At 41.0% G+C, this 23,514-nt stretch overlaps 1 protein-coding gene across 4 annotated transcripts in view; it reads right to left on the bottom strand.

Annotated features, from left to right (window-relative positions):
* Nucleotides 1-7,871: 7,871 nt before the first annotated feature.
* The window catches only part of FCRL1 (Fc receptor like 1), a 25,815-nt gene continuing 10,172 nt past the window's right edge, over nucleotides 7,872-23,514 (bottom strand). The window contains exons 2-11 of one of the 4 annotated variants that reach the window (XM_017860072.1): nucleotides 20,330-20,350; nucleotides 17,054-17,320; nucleotides 15,586-15,873; nucleotides 15,124-15,402; nucleotides 14,670-14,786; nucleotides 13,005-13,032; nucleotides 11,625-11,707; nucleotides 11,332-11,403; nucleotides 10,560-10,591; nucleotides 7,872-9,636 (exon numbers count right to left, since the gene is read on the bottom strand). In XM_017860072.1, coding sequence (XP_017715561.1) covers nucleotides 9,565-9,636; nucleotides 10,560-10,591; nucleotides 11,332-11,403; nucleotides 11,625-11,707; nucleotides 13,005-13,032; nucleotides 14,670-14,786; nucleotides 15,124-15,402; nucleotides 15,586-15,873; nucleotides 17,054-17,320; nucleotides 20,330-20,350 — 1,259 coding nt within the window. In that variant the 3' untranslated portion in view covers nucleotides 7,872-9,564. The remainder of the gene's footprint in view (nucleotides 9,637-10,559; nucleotides 10,592-11,331; nucleotides 11,404-11,624; nucleotides 11,708-13,004; nucleotides 13,033-14,669; nucleotides 14,787-15,123; nucleotides 15,403-15,585; nucleotides 15,874-17,053; nucleotides 17,321-20,329; nucleotides 20,351-23,514) is intronic. The other 3 variants (XM_017860074.1, XM_017860076.1, XM_017860075.1) reach the window with 3 other exon arrangements.

Raw genomic sequence — 23,514 nt, 5'->3', positions numbered from 1 at the left:
CCTAATAATTTCCTGTCCAAGATAGTAACTAGATACTTTCTGAGTTCTATGGAGGTGATATTGATTGTTGAAGAACTTCTGCGACAGAACTGGCTAGACCAAATATTGTCCACGCAGACACTCTCCAATGTAATTTAGACAGAGCCAGGCCCTTCTGCCCAGAAGATTTTTTACAATGAAATTTATTATTTCTAGAAGTCCACGAGGGCTCTGCATAGAGCAAATAGCATGAAAGATAATTCAGACTGTTTAAATGCTTGGAAGCTAGTAGTCATTACCTTCATGGAAGATATGAAGATAATGATATCCCAGAGAAACAGAGAAGACAAGAATAAGTTGAAGTTTTAGATAGTGTATCTCTAGGGGACTGGAGTTTAACAAAGTTCGATTTTTTCCTCCTTCATGAAGATTATCAGTTCCTTTAGTAGCAATAGAAGCTATGGTAAATCCTTACTAAAGAAGGTATTACTATTCCTACAGTGGAAGTGGAGGGGAACCCAGCCTTGGTGTCTGAAGGGAGGCAGAGACACAGGAAGACTTAGGGAGGCTCATAGAAGACATCAGAGCAATATCTGTGGTGGGGAGCAGCGTTCTCTCCATGTGTGAAAATACCTCCTAGCAAGTGGCCTGGGGTCTCTGAGAACAGCAGGTGGGGAAGGATGCCTAGAGGTCAAATTCAGTTCACAGCTTTCTACTTTCTGTTTTAATTGTAAATGTGTGGGTTTTCCAGAAGGTGGATGGGTTATGACTTTTCAGACAAGAAGGCCAATGACCAAGGGGAGCTGTGAACCATGGATCGTCATCTACACCAACCCTTAGTAGAATCACCCACAGCAGCTTCCTGTGGGTGTCTTTCTGGCAGACTGGTGAGGATCAGTTATGTTGTAGTAGAAGAAGAAAGCAAGAACCAAGATCCAGATTACACTGATGGCTTTCTGTCTTGTTTTACCATGTTTTTGTTTTTTGTTTTTTGCTCACTCTTCTAACAGACTCTGCTAATAACTTTTTCACAGTTCATAAAGATATGATTCCCAAGCAGAATCATTATTCATTCGGTCATTCATTCATGCATGCATGAAGCCATGCATTCAGTTACTCAGTTGAGTTTTATTCAATGTCCTCTACTTGATGGGCAATATACTTGGCACTAGACATACCCAGATAAAAAGATATGGTCCCTACCCTTATGGAAATTGCATTCTAGCATCAGAAGACTAACAGAAAAGAGTAAACATACTTGTGCCCCACTGCTGTGGTGGAGCTCTGTACAGTATGTGAATGGACACAGTGGAGATTAAGGAGTAAAGGCTTCCAGAAGAAATGAATATTGAGAGATAGGCAGATTTTAATCAAGCAAATAAGACTTAGGAAGATGTAGAAGTTCCAGGCCTAGAAAGCATCAGGAGCACCGTAAGAGGTCAGGGACCCATTCAGGCTGCTCAGATATCCACAAGCACTTTAGAATGGCAGATCCAAAGGTATGAGGAGGAGCATCACAAGAGGTAAGGCCCAAAGGTGGGAAGGTGGGAAAACCTTTATATTTTCATAGGGTGGAAGAGACACCCAACTCCATTCCCAGGAAAGAATACCATTAGATAAAACTCTTTTGGTCCTTTTACCATTGTCCCTTTATCCTACTATTTGTTCCTCTGCATGGGAGAAGAGGCTCATCTGATTGGTGAGTTGGGTTGAAGATGTCAGCTCATGACCTCGTTCTCTCTCTTCACTTGTTCTCAAACAGAAAATAATCTCTTCCTGCTCATTTCCTTATGTGTAATTATCTCAATGAGTTGTCACAGAAGCCAGGGTCCTCTCCTGTCTGAACACAACTCTCCTAACAGTAAGTCCCAAAGCCTATTGATAGAAAAGTAGAGAAAATCTCCATTTGGCTCAAATAGAAGTCACATGATCTAGTCTAGTATGGTCATTATTAAAGCTGATATTTTGTCTCCAATCTGACTTTATTTGTCAACTTAGTTCCAAACCTGGAGAAGAGACATAAGGTGAGTAGCACCCACAAACTCCTAAATATTTCAAGACTAATGGTGGCATTTCAACCATGATCAGAACATTATCATTTTGAATTGGGACAGCAGGGTGTATGTGGACTAGAGGGAATAAAGATAGAGATCAATAGAAGAGATGTGTGGCCACTGATACCGTCCAGGATAGAAAAGACGAAGGTTTGAACTAAGGTGGTTCTGACGAAGAGGAGGAGATAAATTTTGCCAGACTCAAAATCTGCAGAGCTTTGTGACTGATTAGGTGTGGGGTGTAAGAGAGGAACCAGAATCCAGAAAGATATCTAGGTTCCTGGACTTTGTTTTTACTGAGTTACAAATCTGCTTCAATTTTATTTATGGCAGCCTGCTCTGCTTCTCTGGATTGAAGTCTTATTTTTTTCCCTCATAATCCTTTATCCCCAAGATTCCTCTTAGAAGCTATCCCACACTTCCTGTGACCAAGCTCATTGCAATCTCATTATATAAATTTTGCAGGGATCTTCCAGATGAGCTGCTTCCTCATATTTTGTCTCAGCTTTAGTCTCCTTTCTTCTTTCTTCTCTCTTTAACCATCTCACCCAAATTTAGCACTGTCATTTCCTCAGTGCCATAGTGGCAGATTTGTCTGTGTCTTACAGGAAACTTACACACCTTGTGGCAAGAAACCACCATTATTGATCTGTCCAGGAAAACTAGTCATAAGAAGGTATACGGCAAACCTATAAATGGCCCACTGATGAAGGAACCCAGAACTGAGACAAGGATAAGGCAAAGGGTGGGATCAGTTCTAGAGCTAACTTCTAACAATTTCAGTGTCTGTGCATAACTAAAAATAGGATTTTCTTCCAGTGCTTCTCAATTAATTAAATTTTTCACTTTTATCTGGCATCAGATACATAGGAAACTATAAAGAAAAATGATTTAAAGATGTAATTGTGGTATTGGTGGATACAGTATTGGGAGAAAGAAAAAGGCTTTTGTTGCAAGGGAAAGATGATTATAGAATAATAGCTCTCCACAAATACAGAGAAAATTAAGGATCATCAGTATTTTCAGAAAGTCTCTGACTCCAGCCAATTGGATCATCAGTTACTGATAATGGAAGATATGATCCAAAATGGCAAACTAAGCACTGGTATTTAAATTTTCTTACTTTCAAAATCCCCTTAGATGAAAAAATTTAAAAATCAAAATAAAATTCACCACCACTGGGAAAACAAGAAGTGGAGAATACTAGTTCTGGCAGGTTTGGGTAGACTAAAACAACTGAAAATTCTCCCACTTTGAATTCTCCCACTTAAATGCTTGTAAGTGATGAATAAATATTACACATTATTTAAATACATAACTATATACGTAAGAAAGAAGAGAAATTCCCCCGTTGTAGATAAATGAGGAAGTGAAAGCAGAGTGTTAAATATGTAAATTGGCATTACTGTTCCCCTGGAAGAAGTAAGGGAGGAAATTAAACAGTAGCTACTTTTTTTTATTTTTTCTTTTTGATGGACTCTTGCTCTGTCACCCAGGCTGGAGTGCAGTGGGGGCAATCTCAGCCCACTGCAATCTCTGCCTCCCAGGTTCAAGCGATTCTCCTGCCTCAGTCTCCCACGTAGCTGGGATTACAGGCGCCCGCCACTACGCCCGGCTAATTTTTGTGTTTTAGTACAGATGGGGTTGCATCATGTTGGCCAGGCTTGTCTAGAACCCCTGATCTCAAGTGATCCACCAGCCTCGGCCTCCCAAAGTGTGGGATTACAGGTGTGAGCCACCATGCCCAGCCAACACTAGATACTTTTTATGGGCTTAGTGTTTAAAGTCCATGTGGAACTAGGAAACAAAATCTTAAGGCCTCAAGAGGAAGAAACTTGAAACTAAAACACCTGCATAAAGTGTAGACCCTCAAAAGGCCACCTTTTAATAAATGAATGGTGGGTCGGGGGGAAAAATCCACCCATCAGCACAGAGAGATGATTAGCAAGTTTGTCTTTGTATGAGTTCTGGGAAAAACATAAAATTTCCCCTGAAATAACTAAAGCCCAGGACCATGCCACATTAATGTGTGTGCTCTGGGAAAGGCCAAAGAAGGAGTTACCATAAAAATTGTTCCTAGGCCAGTGAAATTTCCACGGCTTAGCAAAACAAATGCAAAATGGATTTTGAAGGACACAGCAGAAGCCCAGGCCACAGTGATACCAGCAAGATGGCAAACTAGAAGATATTAGGCTTCATCCTCCCTCTCACACAAAAAAAGATAGTTATCTATGAAAGATAATAGCCTTAAGAGGGCTCTAGGGTCCATTTAAGAATTTACAGCAACACATTAGATTTAAAAAGAAAAAAAGAAGAATGATTACACAGAAATAATTTCTGGGGAGAATGGTGTACCTGAGACATCTGGAGATGGCTAGAAACAAAGACGGGTGGGAGCTATTCAGATCAGCCAGGCAGTAGGTGGCCGGCTCTGCAGAAAACATGGGCATCTTTCACCACTAAGGCAACCAACAGCCATCCCTGCTGCAGACTCCCAAGGAGAAGATGCTGCTGCATGCTACCTTGCACACCATTATCAGTGCAGCAATGAGGATGCCTGTGCCCTAAGCCACTACGCCAGACTCACGCCATGGTTCCTCCACATGTGACCATGCTTCAGATCCCAAATCTGTGCCTTTTTTCCATGGACACGATACATCAGACAGTGGTGCCACTACCATTGCAAGCATGCCCTCAAGATGAACCTGGCAAAAAAGAGAGCCTCTTAGCCATGACTTCCCCAGTGGAACAAAAAGAGATTGGAAGGACCACAATAGCCAATTCATAGAAGCAAAGAGTATAATGGTGGTTGCCAGGGATTGAGGGGCAATAGGGAGTTATTGGACAAAGGATGTAACATTTCAGTTAGAAAGTTTTGGAGATCTATTATACAGCATGGTGTTATAGTTAATAGTAATGTATTCTATATTTGAAGACTGCTAAAAGATTGCCTTGTAAATGTTCTCACTATAAAAAATGGTAAGTATGCAAGGTGATGTATATATTAATTAGCCAAATCTAATCATTTCACAATGTATACATACATCAAAACATCACATTGTGTACCATAAATATATACAATGTTTATTTGCCAATAATACCATAACAGCCTTCACACACATGCAAAAAAAAAAAAAAAAAAAGAACCCAGGCCACATGGAATCCCCACATTGTACAGGACACTTCTCAATGTAAAATCACAAAATCTATCCAACCACCATAAACAAGGTTTAAAATATGTGAGAGGAAGAAAGATTAGTAGAGGCTAGAGTTCAAGACCAGTCTGGGCAACATAGTGAGACCCCATGTCTAGAAAAAGAAAATTAAAACTTAGCTGGGCATGGCGGTGCACCACTAGTTCCAGTTACTTGGGGGGTTGAGGTGGGAGGATTGCTTGAGTCCAGGAGTTTGAGGTTGCAGCAAACTATGATCACGCCACTGCGCTACAGCCTGGGTGATAGAGTGAGATTCTGTCTCTAAAAATATTATAATAAATATAAATATATTAAATAAATAAATATGAATTAAACAAAATATGTGATAAACTCAGGATTAAAGGTCTAAAACTTCAAGTAGTAGATTTATCTGAGAATTACAGTGTATTTAAACTTGAAGCTTGTTAAAAATCATAAAATCAAGTGTTAAGCCAATAATAGTAAAACACAACAAATAACAAAAAAACTCTGTGAAGGAATAATGATGATAATAATTTATTTTTTGAGGACTCAATGTCATTTCAGGCACTGTCTTAAGCATTTTACACAAATAATTTTACTGAATTACCAAAACAACACTGTATTTATTTATATACAATTGTTATTTCAATTTTGCACATCAAGAAGCACAAAAGGTTAATTAATTTAACCAAAACTGGAGAGCTAGTAAATAATGGAGGCAAAATGTAAATCCAGACAATCTTCTGAAACCATGCTTTTAACCATTTTGCTAATAAAATCTCAAAAAATGTAATCATTGAAATAGAAAATAAATAGGTTAAACAATAAAATAGACAAACAGTTGAAGAAAGAACTAGCAAACTGGAAGATAGAGATTAAGAAATTACCTAAAATGCAATGAGTCATAATGAAATGAAAATTTGGCAAGACTAATTAAGAGTCATGAGAACAGAATGAAGTCTAGGAAACTTCTAACATAAATTTCTGAGAATTCAAACAATGCAGCAGCAGCATAATAATAAAGAGATAATAACCAAATATTTTCTAAACTTGAAAAAAGGCATGATACCTTCAACTTGAGTTATTAATCTCTAGCAAAATAAATCCACATTTAGATAAATCATAGTGGAATTGCATAATATCAAATATAAAAGTTTTAAAGGCAACTGGAGAGAAAAGATAGATTAATTATAAAGAAACAACTATTAAATAGATTTCTCAAAGAAAGCAGTAGAAGCTAGAAGACCATAGAATAAAATATTACAACTGTTGTGCACAAAGCTATGCTATTAACCTTAAATTCTGCTTTTGGACTTTTTGGACAAACTCACAGACCCTATCAGAAATGATGGGAAAGTTTATGTTCTTAAAGAAAGAAATTGATTAAGAAGAAGTGGAATGTAAGAAGCCATAGATAATGTTTAATGTGAGTATTAAGGTAAAGAAGGGATGATCATACAATACAAACAAGTTCAAACTCCTGATCACATGATACTCCAATTTCATCCTTTGAGGTCCTCCATGAGCTCCAGGCACATGGCACTGGCAGGCAAAATATAAAATGTAAAAAAGCTGTGTTAGTTTTATAAAAAGAAAATGAAAATGTCCATGGACCAGAAACAGAAAATCAAAACAGAAAATGTAAATGAAGAAAATAAGAAAGCAAGGATATCAAGAGAAAGAACATGAAAGCACGGAAATAGAAAGTACAGAGTTCTGAGCTGGGACTGAATTTGATGTGCTTGAGGAAACCTGAGGCTAATGTGCTTGAAGTGAATTATGCAAGGGGAAGAGTGGTAGGAAGATCTGTAGTATTAGTTGGAGTCCAAAACAGGCTTAGGTTGAATTTAAGTGAGATAAGATAGAATAATAATAAAAGGGAAAAGAACAGCCTATTTAAATAAACAGTAGTGAACAATTTATGTGTTTGAAAAAAAGTTAAATCCCTACCCCTCATTTTAAATTAAAAAAATACATAAAGATAAAAACAGTAAAAGTTAGATTCTTACCTCATACCACATATACACATAATGTATTGAGTGAATATATAATAAAACTATGGAGGCATTATAAGAAAATATTAGAATGTTTTATAACATGGCAACATGGTCTGATAGAAGATGACAGAAATATAGGAAACTTAGAAGCCAAGATTTTAAAAAATTGAGTTTAGCTGTGCAAAAACTAACCTTCCATATTTTAAAATTCACTGTAAACAAAAAGTGAAGTGAAAGATTGCACAAAAACATTGGCATCACATACAATGGAGAAATGGTCAAAAGCAAAATGTTCAGTAGTTGTTTTCAGAGTGGCATAAATAGACTGGACATGAGTATGAGGGAACTTTCTAGAGTGATGAAAATACTTTAAATCATGATAAGGGTTTGGATTACTTGAATGCATGCATTTGTCAAATTGATGGAACTATGCACATAAAATCTGTGTATTTCACTGTTATAAATTATACCTTAATAAATAGTTCCTATAAAACTGTAAGAAAACACAAATGACATAGAAAATGGGCAAAGGCTGAACACAGGACTCTTTCTCTCTCCTGCTGCCATGTGAAGAAGGACATGTTTGCTTCCTCTTCTGCCATGATTGTAAGTGTCCAGAAGCCTCTCTAGCCATTTGGAACTGTGTGTCAATTAAACCTCTTTCCTTTATAAATTGCCCAGTCTTGGGTATGTCTTTGTTAGCAATGTGAGAACTAACGAACACACCCCACAAACTGATTTCCCAGATGTTATGGGTGGAGATATAAATTGATACAGCCTTACCTTAGAGACATTGAAGATTATTTAACAAGAATATTTAATATGCATAATCTAGCAATACTAGATTTACAAATTTATCCTTCAGATAGTCCACCAGGAGTGCATAATATGCTTGTACAAAGACATTTGTTTGAACTTTGTTTTTATAATATGAATTTTTTTGGAACCTCCTTAATGTCCACCAGTGGTGAGAAGGATTAAAATATATTATGATAGTACTTAATGCCACTGAACTGTACACCTAAACATGGTTAAAATGATCAATTTTATGTTATGTATCTTTACTACAATAAAAAAAGAAAAAAGTTATGATTTTCTATATAACACACTACTATAGAGACTTTTAAAATAGTATAATAGATCTATTTGAAAATATTTCATGATGGTTTGTTAGATAGGTATACTTCTAAATGTTTATATACTTACATGCATGTATAAGTATGTACACAAAAATAGAAAACTATCTAGAGAGCTACCTGTAAAGTTTTAGCAATAGTAAACATTTGTGTTAACTTACAGGAAAACTTTAACTTTTACTTTATATACCTCCAAATGTTTATTCATTCATAAGAATGAGTGTCTGGTTGTTTTAAAATTAAGATACATTGCTTGAGCCCAGGAGTTTGAGACCAGTCTGGGCAAAATGGTGAAATCTGGTCTGTACATAAGACGAAAATCAGCCAGGTTTGGTGGCATGTGCCTGTAGTCCCAGCCACTTAGGAGGCTGAGGTGTGAGGTTTGCTTGAGCCTGAGAGGCAGAGGTTGCAGTGAGGCGAGATTGTGCCACTGCATTCCAAACTGGGTGACAGAGTGAGATCCTGTCTCAAATTTAAAAAAGAAAAAATAAGATACAGACTTCAAACCATATTACCACGATTTCAAAAATTTTGTGAATAAAAGAAGACACACTGTATTCATAAAGCTTCTAGGGGCTATAGTAGATACATAATTTTGGATGTGGTGTAGGTTGGCCTATATACACAGAATATGTGACTAAAATTAAGTGTAATCACAATAACTTTTTATGTAAATTTGTTTTAATTCTAATTTGGTAACAGTGACTCAAAATAAATAGAATCATATTTTAGGTGGAAACTCGATGACCCATGTAAGTGGCAGGGCTGGAGTTCTGTGCTGTCTGGGCAGAGAAAGCACTTGGACTGAATGATGATGGTCACAGTTTTCTCTGTGAAGTCCTGCAGAATCACTAACCTTGAGTTCATGTGCTCTAAGCTTCACTGTCCCTCCATCCCAAGATCCTAATTTATTTTATTCCATCCTGTTTTCTCTTGTAAATAGAAGAGCACAAGTTGACCTTTCTCAAAGGAGCCAGCAGGAATCTGGTTCTGATAACAAAGTTCCTGTCACTCCTGTGTCTATTGGTTCTCCTAGGTAGTTTCCTCAGGGCTGCGCCAACTTCACTTCACAGTAGATCAGTAGATGAAGGAATAGTGCCATGGAGAATAGCATCCAGAAGAGGTATACTGGAAAGCTAATGCCCCAGGATCTCTGAAGAACATATCAGGTCTGAGGCTTGGGGTCACGGATGGTTTTCAAAGGGCAGAATCCTCCATAACCTTACATAGCATCTTCATAGTCCACATCTGTAATGTTTGCTTTCCTCAGCCTGGAATAGATGTCTAAGGAAACCTGGAAGCAAAGGTTAGGACTAGAACAGGGAAGACAAGCAGAATATGCCTCCACTGGTCCTCTTCCCTAGTCAGCTTGGATGCATCTTATCATGGCTCATCACATAATGCAAAAATCAGGGCCTCTTGAAAAACTGTGGTCCAAGGCCAGCATTTTCAGAGTGCCTGTATCCCACTGGTGGACTACAGAGATGATCCTGATAAGCTGCAAACTGATGCAAACACACAATGCCTTTCCTCATTCTTATGGGCCACTGTTAGGCAGCCCCATGGGCTGTCATCTTTTACAAGGTTGTCAGAATTTTATGTTCATAAATTAAATTTAGCATGTCACTGGAGTTTACCAAGGATTTGAATTTTGTCCTGAGATATTTGGCTGCCGTACTACACTAGACAAAACTGCAAAGCACCTACTGTTTTTGCACACATGCACAGAGTTGGAATTTCTGCAGTTTTAAGAAAGTATTTTTGTATCAGCGATATCTTGAATTATTCAAAGTTTACCAAATGCTAATTTTTAGTGACACAAATTACTATTAACTTAGGTTTGTTCAATATTAATTTAGTTGCCGTAGATTGTTTGGTTAACCTTATAATACAAAGCGGTGGATGTATGGCTCAATAATATTTTAGGATAAAGATTTTCCAATAAATAGAATTTTGAGACTAGGTATGCACCCTAGTTTAACTAAAAATCATTCATGTGTGCATTGCTAAAGTAAGTGAATTTGTAAGCCTCCAAAATTTCCTTGTACAATGACCCCTTATTGTTGTAACTACATGTTTTTACCTCAATTTCGTTGGGAGATAGAGAAGAGGTAGACCATGGGATTTTTGCTCTAAGTGGCTATAATTTAAGAAGTTTGAGAAGCAGTCCCCAGAAGAAAGAAAGAACATGGAGAAGAGAACAATAGAGACTCTTACCTGGTCCTCCATATGTGTCCGCAGGGTTTCTGCTGCGGAGAAAAGGCAAGTGCTATGACATTCCACGTATATTTAAAGTCCTTCATTAAACTTGTGTTAAGAAAAGCTTCTTCCTCTCCCATCTATTTCCCATTAATTGATTTCCATTAATATTTTCTGTCTTGCTTTCCTGTTTATCACAAGTATGATTCCCTTAGTAGCCAGAGGAAAATTGGCACCCTGGGGGTGGGAAGGTAAGTAGAGCCCCTATGCCAGGAATGGCCTTTATACGTCTCAGCTATTCTGGGCCAACCTTGTGTAGAATGGGACAAGAGCACCAGCTAGGCAGCTGTGCTGAGGTTATGAGGAGTGTGTCAGGCTACTCAAAGAGGGCAGGCAGAAGCCATCACCTCTGATGCTGCCACATGACTGGGGAGTGAGGCATAAAATGTAGGCCTTACAATGACACCTTATTGTTAACTACATGTTTTTACCTCCATTGTGTTGGGAGGTTGGAAAGAGGTAGGCTATAATGGGATTTTTGCTCTTTCTAAGTGACTGTAATTTAAGAAATTTGAGAGCCCAGCCCCAGAGGAAAGAAAGAACCTTAGCATTAGCTCTGGGCTCTACTCAAGGTAGCTCCAGACCCAGGGACAGCCATTAAGTATACACAGTGATGCTCATAGCCTTCTGCTCTGAAGAATGCTGTTGTCTGCCATGCATAGCCACTGATTGTTCTCTTGGTTCTAGGAAAGACAAAAGTCAGAGACAAATTTACTCCCCCGTTTCTCACCTGCTGCTGATTCCTGCTCTGGCTGGTTATAGTACACCAACGAATAAACCTCATGCCCACTTACAACATTCACTGCAAGAGAAGGAAGGAGACTTCATGACACAGCCCCTGATTCCTGTCTTTAAAATTACTCCATACCTTCCACCTGTCACAGCCATGAAGACAGGTGAGTCATTTGTTTGCAGTAGAGGCTGGGGCACAGCAAAGTCAGGTCTGGCTAGCAGATGTTATCCCATTGTCCCTTCCCAAGCTTGCTGTACCAACTTTGGCCTGGGCCATTCGGAAAGGCTCACCATTTTCATATATAGGCTGTAGCTGTCCTGGGGTAGGTGAGTTGAGGTAGGGGAACTCTTGGGGTACAGGGCTGGGAAGGCTCCTGCAAACACAGAGACACATGTTACTTATCTGAAATTATATCCCAGATAATGCAGATATCACACTGAAGGAGAGAAGCCTATGACAAATGGTCCTGAGCAGAATACTAAGTTATGGGGAAATGAGCAGCTAGAAGGCACCGCAGTGTGGCACGAGCCATGGCCCTGTGCACAGGCTGTGGGGCACTGCAGACCAAGCACATGAGCGTAAGGCGTGGTATTGCCCATTCCCAGAACAGTGTCATTCGCATCATGAGTGCTCCCTAAATATTAAATGAATAAATATTGACTCACTCCAGATCGAAAACACTTTGCTTGGCAGAACAAGCAACTTGAGGAAGGGGCAAAAGAAAATGCTCCTTCTTGTGCGGTTACCAGTGAAAGAGTCCTACTCTTATTTGAAAAAAAAAAATCTGTTTATTGTTGGCATAAATGATAATACATTATATTAAAAAGACAACTAAACATTGGTATCTCTAGATGGGAGTATTTTAAAAAATATTTTCCTCCTCTAAACATCTAAAGAATTTCACGAATAACTGTTCAGTATGTTTATTCCTGTCTGTCTTACATTCCAGAAATGTACATGTATCTTACCTACCCTAAAATACTTTAAAACTTTCAAGAGCTTTTTATATTTTCACACCTCTCAGCACTCAACGGAATGGCTTATAGATCCTCAAATATTGGTTGACTGATTGAATGAATGCATGATCCTGGTGAAAGCTATGTGGTTTTATTTTTATTTATTTATTTATGAGACAGAGTCTCGCTCTGTCACCCAGGCTAAAGTGCAGTGGTGCCATCTTGGCTCACTGCAGCCTCCACCTCTCAAACTCAAGGGATTCTCTTGCCTCAGCTTCCTGAGTAGCTAAGACTACAGGCATGCACCACCACGCCCAGCTAATTTTTTGTATTTTGGTACAGATGGGGTTCCACCATGTTGCCCAAGGTGGTCTGGAGTCCTGAGCTCAGGTGATCCCCCCACCTCAGCCTCCCAAAGTACTGGGATTACAGGTGCGAGCCACCGTGCCCAGCTGCAATGTGATTTTAATATTCTGCAGTGATATTAAAGGGGATAAATAGGAAAAATAACAAAAAGATTTAAAATTGTTAATGTATGAAATCTAAAAGAAGGGAAGTGACGATGAATTTTTCAAAGCTGCCAGTAGGAGAACTCAGGAGTGAGTTCTGGGTATAATAAAACAGAAAAAAAAGTTCAGGAGAGAACAAATCTAAATCTATTTTCAAAATAGATTTTTCTGCATTATTGGCACATATAGAGAAAACAGGCCTCACCTGAGTGGATCCCTGGTTGAATGTCTTCCTGCAAAACAAACAAATGAGCATACACATAAATGGAAGAACCCTCACTGTCAGTGCTCTTATACACCCTGCACAGGGATATGCCTCATGCTTAGATGCCCATTGCGGGTGCCACTGTGTGCCCAGCAGACATCCTGGCAATCATTTCCAGAGCCTTCATTTCACAAACGGAAACTCGAGTCCTGAATAATTAAGTGAGATTCCCAAAGCCAGTTAGTACCAGATCTAGGACCTGGGACCCAAGTCTCTAAACTTTTACATTTATTGCATGTTTTGGTTTTGTTTTACAACCACACCACCCAATCTTACTGTGACAAAAGTCCTTGGAGGTAGGTGCTGCCATAACCATGCTATAGATGGTGTAAGGTACCCAAAGATGTCAGAAAAGCTTGGAATTTAAATGAGAATCTCGTAGTGTCCTCTCTTGCCTTGTCTCCAACTTCCTCAGTGAAGAGGAGACCAAGGTTAAATATATAAATAAATATGTAATTACCAATTGCGATAACATGTGAATCTAAATAACTTGGAACTCATAACAGGAGAGGACAATTGCAGGCTGTGCAGGCCAGGCGAAGCCTCTTGGAAAAAATGACATTTCAGAGGAAAGTTGAGAAAGTTCCAGCAATAAGTAGAACATGTGGACGTGTGAACGTGCATTTCAGAGAGAAGAAAAAGCATGTGACAATACTTGAAAGTGACTAAGAATTGATGCACTGACTTTAGTACTGGGACATAGGATAGCTGGAACTGCTAACCATATTTCTCTTCTGTGGCAAATTATTTGAAATAGTTACATTTGTTTGTTTGTTTGTTTGTTTGTTTGTTTGTTTGTTTGAAAGAGAGTCTTGCTCTTTCACCAGGCTGGAGTGCAGTGTGCGATCTCGGCTCACTGCAACCTCCAACTGCCTGGTTCAAGTGATTCTTCTGCTTCAGTCTCCCAAGTAGCTGGGATTACAGGCATGCACCACCACACCCAGCTAATTTTTGTATTTTTAGTAAAGACAGGGTTTCCCCATGTTGGCCAGGATGGTCTTGATCTCCTGACCTCGTGATCTGCCCACCTCAGCCTCCCAAAGTGTTGGGATTACAGGCGTGAGCCACTGCCCTGGCCAAATCATTACATTTTGTATAAAAGTTAAATCAGGCCGCGCGTCTCAAGCCTGTAAACCCAGCACTTTGAGGCCGAACGGCAGATCACGAGGCAGGAGATAGAGACACCTGCCCGTCTCTACTAAAAAAAATACAAAACTAGCTGGGCGAGGTTGCGGGCGCCTGTATTCCCAGCACGCTGAGGCGCGAGCAGGAGAATGGCGTACCAGGAGGGGAGCTCATAGCGAGACTGCACTGCACTCCAGCCTGCGCGACAGAGCCACTCCGTCTCAAAAAAATAAAAAAAAAAGTTAAATCACAGAAGCACAAAATATCACTCGAACCTCAATTGATAGCACATGAGGGGTGGAGAACTTTACCAAAAATGTTACACTATGTTAATAGGCACTGTTCCTACCTGCTAGGGTTTTTGGCAGATTCACAGGCAAGGTGGTTAACAGCATATACATCTTTTGCGGTATACATGTCACAATTTCAGTGAAAACAAAGATCACAGTAACAAAATGCCATTCTCTTTTAAATACTAACCTATTTTTCTTTTGAGGCCGTAGCAAAATAATAAGGCCACAGTGGCAGGACCAAGGGTGCCAAGGAGCCCTTCAATGACTCTTGAAGTAAGATGGTTGCTTCTGGCCCCAGGAGGCACTAGAGGGAGAGACCTGTGCATGATCTGCTCAGAGGAAGGGCTTGGGGCTTAGAGAGCAGACATCTTGGGTGTGGGTTGTACCCAAGGTCTGCTCTTCCAAGTGGGGATTTATTTATTTGTCTGGGGACTTGTGGCTTATCACATTTATGAAAAGAGAAGAGAGGCACCCAACCTTGAGTTCTCCATGCCCCTCCGATACATCACTCATGACAGCACCTCACACAGAGGCCCCACCATTGGTAGCACACCCCCGGAAGCATAGTGGAACCAGCAAAACTCTCCCAGGACGCTGGGAAGGAGACATTGACCAACACAGTTCCATAGCCTGAGCTATACCTGTGAAGTTGAGTGTCACCTCCTCACTGCGCTGGGCCCCCAGGCCATTGTTGGCCTCACAGGAGTAGTTTCCAGAATGTTCTGCAGTCAGGGAAAGGTTGAAGGAGGCTCCTCCTCCAGAGGGGGCTGAGCTGCTCCCCAAGACGACATCCTCGTGATAAAACCAGTACAGGATCGGATGAGAGCCTCTCAGGGCCTCACAGTGAAGCTTCAGCACATCCCCCACCACAGCCTGGGCCCTGGGAGCCCTGAGCATGAGGATAGGACGAGACACTGGGACTGAGGGAGATAGTAGACTGTAAGAGACAGTCTCGGACAATGCAGCAAACCCATAATCCCTGCCCACGGATGCTCAGCCCCATTGAACTTCCTCAGCATGCCCCAGGGAAACTTTGTGTGCCCCAGGGAAATGTGGAGCCCAGTTTGTGACTGGATGGTTGAATGGAGGGTAGTGGAACTTACTTCTGACAGTGATGCTCACCAGCCCACTGGGTCTGGGACCATAGCCATTTTCAGCGACACAGTAATATTGCTCAGCATCACTCTCCCTCGCTGTAGGAATCTCATACTCTGCTGTCAGTGAACGCTGGGTCTTTGTCTGAAGGTTTAAACCTATAGCCCCTTTGTACCAAAGGAAGGTGATGTCTCCTGTCCCCATAGCAACTGAGCAGATGAGGACCAGCCTGTCTCCCTCCATCACCTGTCCTCCTGGGGGCTGAGTCTCCAAGCTCACATCAGCAACAGGGACCCCTGTGTGAACACAAGATAACATAAGAAGACCCTGAGTAGGGAGAGTTTCAAAGACAGTAAGTAGATGTGACAGTCCTGAAAGCAAAGAGCATGAGTGAAGTCAATGACGTATATAGCTTAATTTGGGTGAGGGGGAGGGGTCTGCTGATTGGTTGGGTGATGGTGATAGGATAAGAAAGACACCATAGTATTACTATAGAAGGTGTAACATCAGCTCTCTCCTTAGAACAGTGTGACTTCCACTACCCTAATCTCTCAAACTTTCATTTTTTCAAGGCACAATAGTATAGTAAAGTGATTATAAGTCCAAATTGTAAATCGAACTGCCTTGTTTGAAGAGTGGTTCCAACTCTTTTACTTGCTGTGTGTGCTTGATCAAATTACTCAACTTCTCTGAGATACAATTTCCCATATGTAAAAGATTGCTGGTAATGACAGTTATCTCCTGCAGTTGGAGGGTTCACAATTACACAATATCTGTTAAGCATTAGGATAGGGACTGCCATGTATAAACTGCTCAATGATTATTGTGTTGGTGGTGGTCCAGTTTCACCAGTATAGAGTTTTTAGCAAGTGTGGGAGAGCACAGCCTTTTGGAAGTATTAGACATTTGCTTCATGGCACGATAGAATGGCAGAGGATGTTGGAAGTGTCAACGCTGATGTGGAATAACAAGATGAATTACAAAGCACTCTTTTCTTTCTATTTTTTGGAAATCAAGCTCCAACTGCCCTTCCATAAGCCCTGCTCCAGTAACCTATTCTACACATTCCTTTGGCAAAGCCTTCTCTGAGTACCTCAGTCCTTTATCCCCCTTCTCTGTAGTCAACAGCCAGTCCTACACAATGCAGCATCACATATTTAACCCTAGTCATTCAGAGTGCTGGCTGAGCATCAACTTCATGTAGTCAGGGACCAAACATTATGCAGCTCTTCCCCCCACACCCTCCAGCACAGTGAAGACACACAGTAAGGGTTTCCTAAATACTCTCTGTTTGCCTGAATGGAAACAGACTGAATAAGGGAAGATCCTTTAAGGATCCTAATAATGAGAGAAACTCAGGAATATCTTTCAAACAGCTCCTACTCTTGCAGAGATATAACCCATAACAGTGAGGATTAGCCTCTTGACACGGCCCTTCTCAGCCTATCTTGGCAGACTGACCCCACTGACACTCACTGTGCACATTTATCTGGGATCTCCGGCTCCTCAAGACTTTGGATGCCATTGTCTGCGCCTCACACCAGTAGGACCCTGAGTCTTCTTTCCACATGTTGGCGATCTGGAGCTTGGGGGAGCTGCTCCAGCCCGGGCCCAAGGCCTGGGCATCTCTAAAGAAGCAGAACTGGAACTGGGCATCTGAACTCTGTAGAGAGGACATCTTACAGGTCAGGGTCACTGGGCTCCCCTCTGTGGGATGGGAGGGGCTGACTATCAACAACAGCTCTAGAGAGAGGAATTAAGCACAAATGATTAATGGAGTTCAGAGTTTCTGGTAAGAGGCACTTTGTGTGACAGCATTTGCCAACAAGACTCAAAGAAACAGCCAGTTGGACACACAGGCCACTCCACATGCCTCCACCACCCCGCACTGGCCCATGGGCCTTCCATGAACTCACCCTGCTCGCCCCTGGTACATCCTCCCCCTGAGCAGTGTTATCTTTCAGAAGGCAACCCTTACCTTTGACTTGGATCTTATTATTTTTTGAAGTTCCTATCCATAAACCAAAAGTACCTTTCTTGAAGCCAGTACAATAATATTGAAGACTGTCACTGGAGTTGGCATTGGAGATGGTGAAGCTTGAAGTTTTATTCAAAGTGAATATGCTTCTTTTATCCTTGTAAGCCATATTCATTATCTTCTTCTGTTCCCTTTCCCCTGGCATCTCAGAACCACACTATCTTTTTCAAAAACAGAATATGAGACCTGCAGGGTTGATCTGTCCAGGAAAGACATAGAAGAATCCAATCCCCTCATCGCTGACTCTGTCCTGCCCCTATTATTGCTGTTTCCGTTAGAAGCAATGGGGTGTATTTGCTTGGAAATGCCCAGTACCCATCATCCACACAGCTTCTCTACAAACTTCTGTAGAAACCATGATCTAAAGAGCTAATTTAATCCTTTGGGGTGTTGGGGCTCTTTTCTTTTCTTTTTCTTTTTTCTTTCTTTGTTTTTTTTTTTTTTTTTTTTTTTTTTTTTTTTTTTTTTTTTTGATACAGGATCATGTTCTGACTCTCAGGCTAGAGTTCGGTGATGCTATCTCAGCTCACTGCAACCTCAACTTCCTGGGCTCAAGCAGTTATCTCACCTTAGCCTCTCAAGTAGCTGGGACTAGAGACACATGCCACCAAGCCCAGCTAATTTTATTTATTTATTTTCAGAGACAAGGTCTTATTATGTTGCTCAGGCTAGTCTCAAACTCCTGGGCTGAAGTGATCCTACCGCCTTGGCCTCCCAAAGTACTAAGTACAGGGGTGAGCCACCGCTCCTGGCCTGGGACTCTTTTTGGTGATAAGATAATAAAGTTGTGCTTGGCTCTCTCCTCATCTCCCCAGTTTGCAGCAGCCCATAGAAATGTCACAACACCTAATAGATATAGGCTGTGTGGACATTTGTTTATCCAACCCTCAGAGTCTCTGCCTCTTGAAAAATATTATACTTTCCCTAAGACAAAACTTCTTTCTTTCCTCACCAGATGAAAATGACAAGTGCTTTGGATTACTAAGGGGTGATTCCTAGTTCAATATCTGTAATCTCTAAGTTTTTTCTGCTGAAAAATTTTTTTTTTGAAACTTTTAAACATCAGTTCCATCCATAGTACCAGAATATTCGCTTTGTCCTGAGGCATGGAATATCTTAGAGTCACTGTTTTTCCTTGGAAAACTGTGGTCCCCAGAAGACTGACCAGTAGTGCAGCTCTTGGAGCTAGGCAGGGCAATAAATAAAAAAGTATTTAGGCCAGGCGTGGTGGCTCACGGCTGTGATCCCACTACTTTGGGAGGCTGAGGCTGGTGGATCACCTGAGGTCAGGAGTTCAAAACCAGCCTGGCCAACACGGCAAAACCTTGTCTCTACTAAAAATACAAAAATTAGCCAGGCATGGTGGCATGCATTTGTAGTTCCAGCTACTCCCAAGGCTGAGGCAGGAGAATCACTTGAACCCAGGAGACAGAGGTAGCAGTGAGCTGAGATCACACCACTGCACTTCAGCCTGGGCAATGGAGTGAGACTCTGTCTCAGAAAAAAAAAGCCGGGGGGCATTTAGTATTTGGGCATCTGTAACCCACTATTCTCAATGAGACTAGAGTGATGATGAAGTGGGAAACTGGACAGGTTGGATTGCAAGGGTCTGGAACTCAGTCTTACAGCTCAGAGCTTATTTCAGATAAATCCTAGATAGCAGAGACTATCTGGAAAATACCTGGTGACAGAAACTTGGTTTCCTCATCTTTGATATGGCTTTGGATTTCTGCTTAGGCTGGGATTGGGCACTTGGGCTTAGGGGTAAAGATGAGACCAGACAAAAGGCATGCATGGTATTAACACAAGTCATGAGTTAGACTTGGACAAACATTAGATAAGGAACCTAGAAGGCTAGACTGACTCTGAATCTCTCTGAATCTTTCTGGTCACAGGAATTGCTAAGGTACTTGAGAACCTGTGTTCCCTAGTTGCACTTGCAGCCGATGTTCTTGAGGTAGCAGGACAATCTCTTTTAACTCTGTGACTAGTATTTTCTGCACAAGATAGCAATTTTTACATTTTTAACATTGAGCATAATCTAATGAAGAGTCCTTGGAGGGGAAAGGAAGTCCCTACTCTCCTCTTCTGGTAAAAGTAAGACTTTGAGTCAGGATCAGAGCAATGAAGTAAGTTTGCATAAACCAGAGTCCGAAAGAGAAAATGAGTTGGGGTAACAGGTGTGGCTGCAGAGAAGAGCTAAAAATAGGAAGGAGGCAGCAGTACTACTTCACTCCACACATGGCTGGAGGATTCACTCTAATGTTCTCCGTGGATGCGTGATTTCGGCATTTCCTTCATCACCCATGGTGATACACCCAGCTGAGGAGCACAACTGGGAATTGGAGCTCCTGAGGCTGGGAGGACAGAGATGCTTCTAGCATGAGTCTTCAGCACCCTTTGCCTTCCTTGTGCAGCACAGTGTCTCCCTCCCTGTGCTGGGACTTCCCAGAAATAAGACTGTGTTCTTGAGAAGGTCAGAGCAAGACCTATTCACCCCACTGAGCAGACATGTGTCAGGTGCAGAGACTGATGTGAAGACAGAGCAGCCCAGGCCCAAGGGAGTCACTGATGTTTGTACACCTCAGTAGTTGTCACCCTGATATGTTTTGGGCAGGAAGGGGCTGCCAAGACAGCAATCTGCAGGCCTCCTGTGCTGACCTAAGTAACAAAATACCCATAGACCTTGAAGAAGAAAAGGAAGTGCAACTCACCGGCCGGTTCACAGAGTGGAGCTGGGAGAGAATTCAGCAGAGATCAGTACAGAGCAGCAAATCCCACACATCTCCAAAGTTTAAATCCTCCAAGAGCTTCCCCAGCACCACACCCTCCATCCCTTGTACCCTCCCTGCATCTCTCTCTTCCTCCCTCCTTCCCTCTTTCTCTCTTCTCCCCTTCCTTCTTTCATCTTCTCTTCCTCCCTCCTTACCTTACCCCCACTTCTTTTCTTCTTTCTCTCTGCTCCTTTCCCCACATTCTGCATCACCCACAGAGCACCTACCCACAGAACAACACATGGCTCTTTTTTATGATCATAAAGTAATTGCCAATGACTTGTGTTGTCTGTGATTAGGAGGTGGCATCTTTGCTAATTACTTAGCAGCTCCCTCTTCAAGTTCCTTATTCCCACTCCCACCTCCTCCTCTCAAAAGTCTTGAGGGTCCAGCTTTGTATTGACTGTTTCATGGGAACAACAGAGTCAGGCAAGGAGAGTGCAAAGCCTCATACTCAATGCATAGAGACCCTTTGTTTACCAATTTCAGATCAGAGGAGGCTTAGGTACAGAAAAGGAATTCAAATTTCTCCAAAAATTCTCTTCTATCCAAAGGATTTGACCATAATATTATGGCTCAATGAAGAAGAAAAAATAATTCTGGGGAAAATGCAGGCTTTGTAGCTGGATGACACAGATTTGAGTACTGGCTCTTCCTCTTACAAGCTGTGTGACTGTGGGAGAAATGTTTCACCTCTCTGTGCTTTAGTTTCCTTGTCTATAAAGTGTAGATAATAGTAGCACCTACCTCACAGAGTTTTGTGAAGATTAAACAAACTGATATTCTTAAGGAGCTTAGACTAGTGCCTGGAATTTACTTATTCAGTAAATATTGTGTCATTACTATTATCTATTTTAGCCAAGCTTGGTTTGAGACACTTACTTTTTCTTAGGTTAAATGTTTACTTGAATAATTAGTTCCTTAGGTAGGAGAAAAGTATCAATAGGAGATAGTATAAAATCATATTTTATACATTTATCCATTCAACAAATAATTTGAAGTCCTCACTGTATGCCAGACATTGTGCATGGCCTTGGAGTGATGGGAGTGAACATGAATGATAATCTTTGATGTCAATAAATTTATATTATAGTGGGAGAGAGCCAATTTAAAAATAAGTATATAATATTCTTTCAGAGAGTGATTGGTGCTCTAAGAAAAATAAAGCAGAGAAATAAGATACAGAGCATCTTAAGATGGTCTTAACTGTTTACATAGATTTAGATAGATTCAGTAAAAACCTAAATGAAATCAGGAAACAAGTCTTCTGAATATTTGGGAAAGAGCATCCCTGGCAGAGAAAACATCAAATGCAAGTATCCTGAGGACGAAATACACTTGTACAAGGAGGAATGAGAAGGCAAGGGCGCCTGGAGCTGACCAAGTAGGGGGGCAGGGGTTCGTTATTGGTGTCTGAGAAATAGGAAGGATCCAGTCATGGGCACTTTATGGACTTGGCAATAGTTTTGGATTTCATTCTAGGTGTGATGGGGAGCTATGGACAGTTCTTACTTAATTTACAATATCACTCTGACACTGTGAGGAAAACAGTATAGAAGTGCAAGAAAAGCAAGGAGAACACTAGTGGGAATTTAGTGTAGAAGAGTCAAGATAGTGGTTCAGATTAGACAGTCCTGGTGATATGAAGTGGTCAGACTTTAGTATAAATTCTGAAAGTAGAATTAATAGGAATTGCTTATAGATTAAATACAAAGTGCAAAAGGAGAGAGAGGGGAATTAAGTATGACTCCTAGATTTTTGGCCACAGCAACTGAAAGAATGGTTGTGACATTTCCTGAATTAGAGAAATTGTGGGGGAAAATAGGTTAAGTTTTGTGGTGTTGGTAGTACAGGTGGAAGATCAAGAGATCTGTTTGAGTTTAAGATGCCTGTTAAACACCTTATGTTAAGTTTAAGGTGTTTATTAAGATGTCTATTAGATACCAGAATGCAGTTAAGTACGTAAGAGGTATTTAAAAGAGAGGTCAAAGCTGGAGAAATAAGCTTGCATTTAAGCTTAAAGTGGCACATGAGGTGAAATAATTATATAATTTGGGGAAGTGAGTATGGATGAAGTCTAGGTATCAACTTTGAGGATGTCCAACATTTTGAGGTCAGCAAAGGATCCAAGCCAGATGCCGTGGCTTATGACTGTAATCCCAACACTTTGGAAGGCTGAAGTGAGAGGATTGATTGAGGCCAGAAGTTTGAGACCAGCCTGGGGGGCAAAAAATTAATTAATTAATTAAAAAAAAACAAGTTTGTTGAGGGGGATGGAGTTTCACTCTTCTTGCCCAAGCTAGAGTGCAATGGCACAATCTCGGCTCACTGCATCCTCCACCTCTCGGGTTCAAGGGATTCTTCTGCCTCAGCCTCCTAAGTAGCTGGGATTACAGGCATGTCCCACCACAACCAGCTAATTTTGCATGTGGTTTTTGTTTTGTTTTGTTTTGTTTTAGTAGAGACTGGGTTTCATCATGTTGGTCAACTTGGTCTGAGCTGCTGACCTCAGGTGATCCATCCGCCTTGGCCTCCCAAAGTGCTGGGATTACAGACGTGAGCCATCACACCCGGTCAAAAAATTGTTTTAATTAGCTGAGTGTGGTTGCATGTGTCTCTGGTTCCAGCTACTCAGGGAGCTGAGGCAGGTGCATCACCTGAGACCAGGAATTCAAGGCTGCAATGAGCCATGACCATACCACTGCACTTCAGTTGGGGCAACAGAGTCAGACCCTAACTCTAAAAAAATTAAATAATTTAGCAAAGAACCTGAAAAGCAGCAGATACTGAATTAGAAAGAAAACCAGCAGAATATGATATTCCAGAAGCCAAGTGACAAGTATTTCCAAAAAAAGAGTGATCAAATGCCCCTGAGAAATTGAGTAAAATAAAAAATTAAAATCGACCCCTGGATGCAGCAACATAAAGACGGTTGATGCTATGTGCAAGAACAATTCAATGGAATGGTAAGAGTGAAGACTGATTTAAGTGGGTTCAAGGAAGAGTGAGGAAGAACTACAAGGACTTAGACGAGTTTACCAGGGGTTAGGAATGGGGGAAGATTTGACTATAAAAGGGATTGAGGGCATAAGAAAATTTTTTTCATTTATTTATTTATTTATTGA

This window comes from Rhinopithecus bieti, unplaced genomic scaffold (assembly GCF_001698545.2).
Source record: "Rhinopithecus bieti isolate Rb0 unplaced genomic scaffold, ASM169854v2 scaffold_53775, whole genome shotgun sequence".
Classification (NCBI taxonomy): Eukaryota; Metazoa; Chordata; class Mammalia; order Primates; family Cercopithecidae; genus Rhinopithecus; species Rhinopithecus bieti.
Note: the sequence above shows the minus strand (reverse complement) of the source record. Positions and strands in the feature narration are given on the sequence as shown.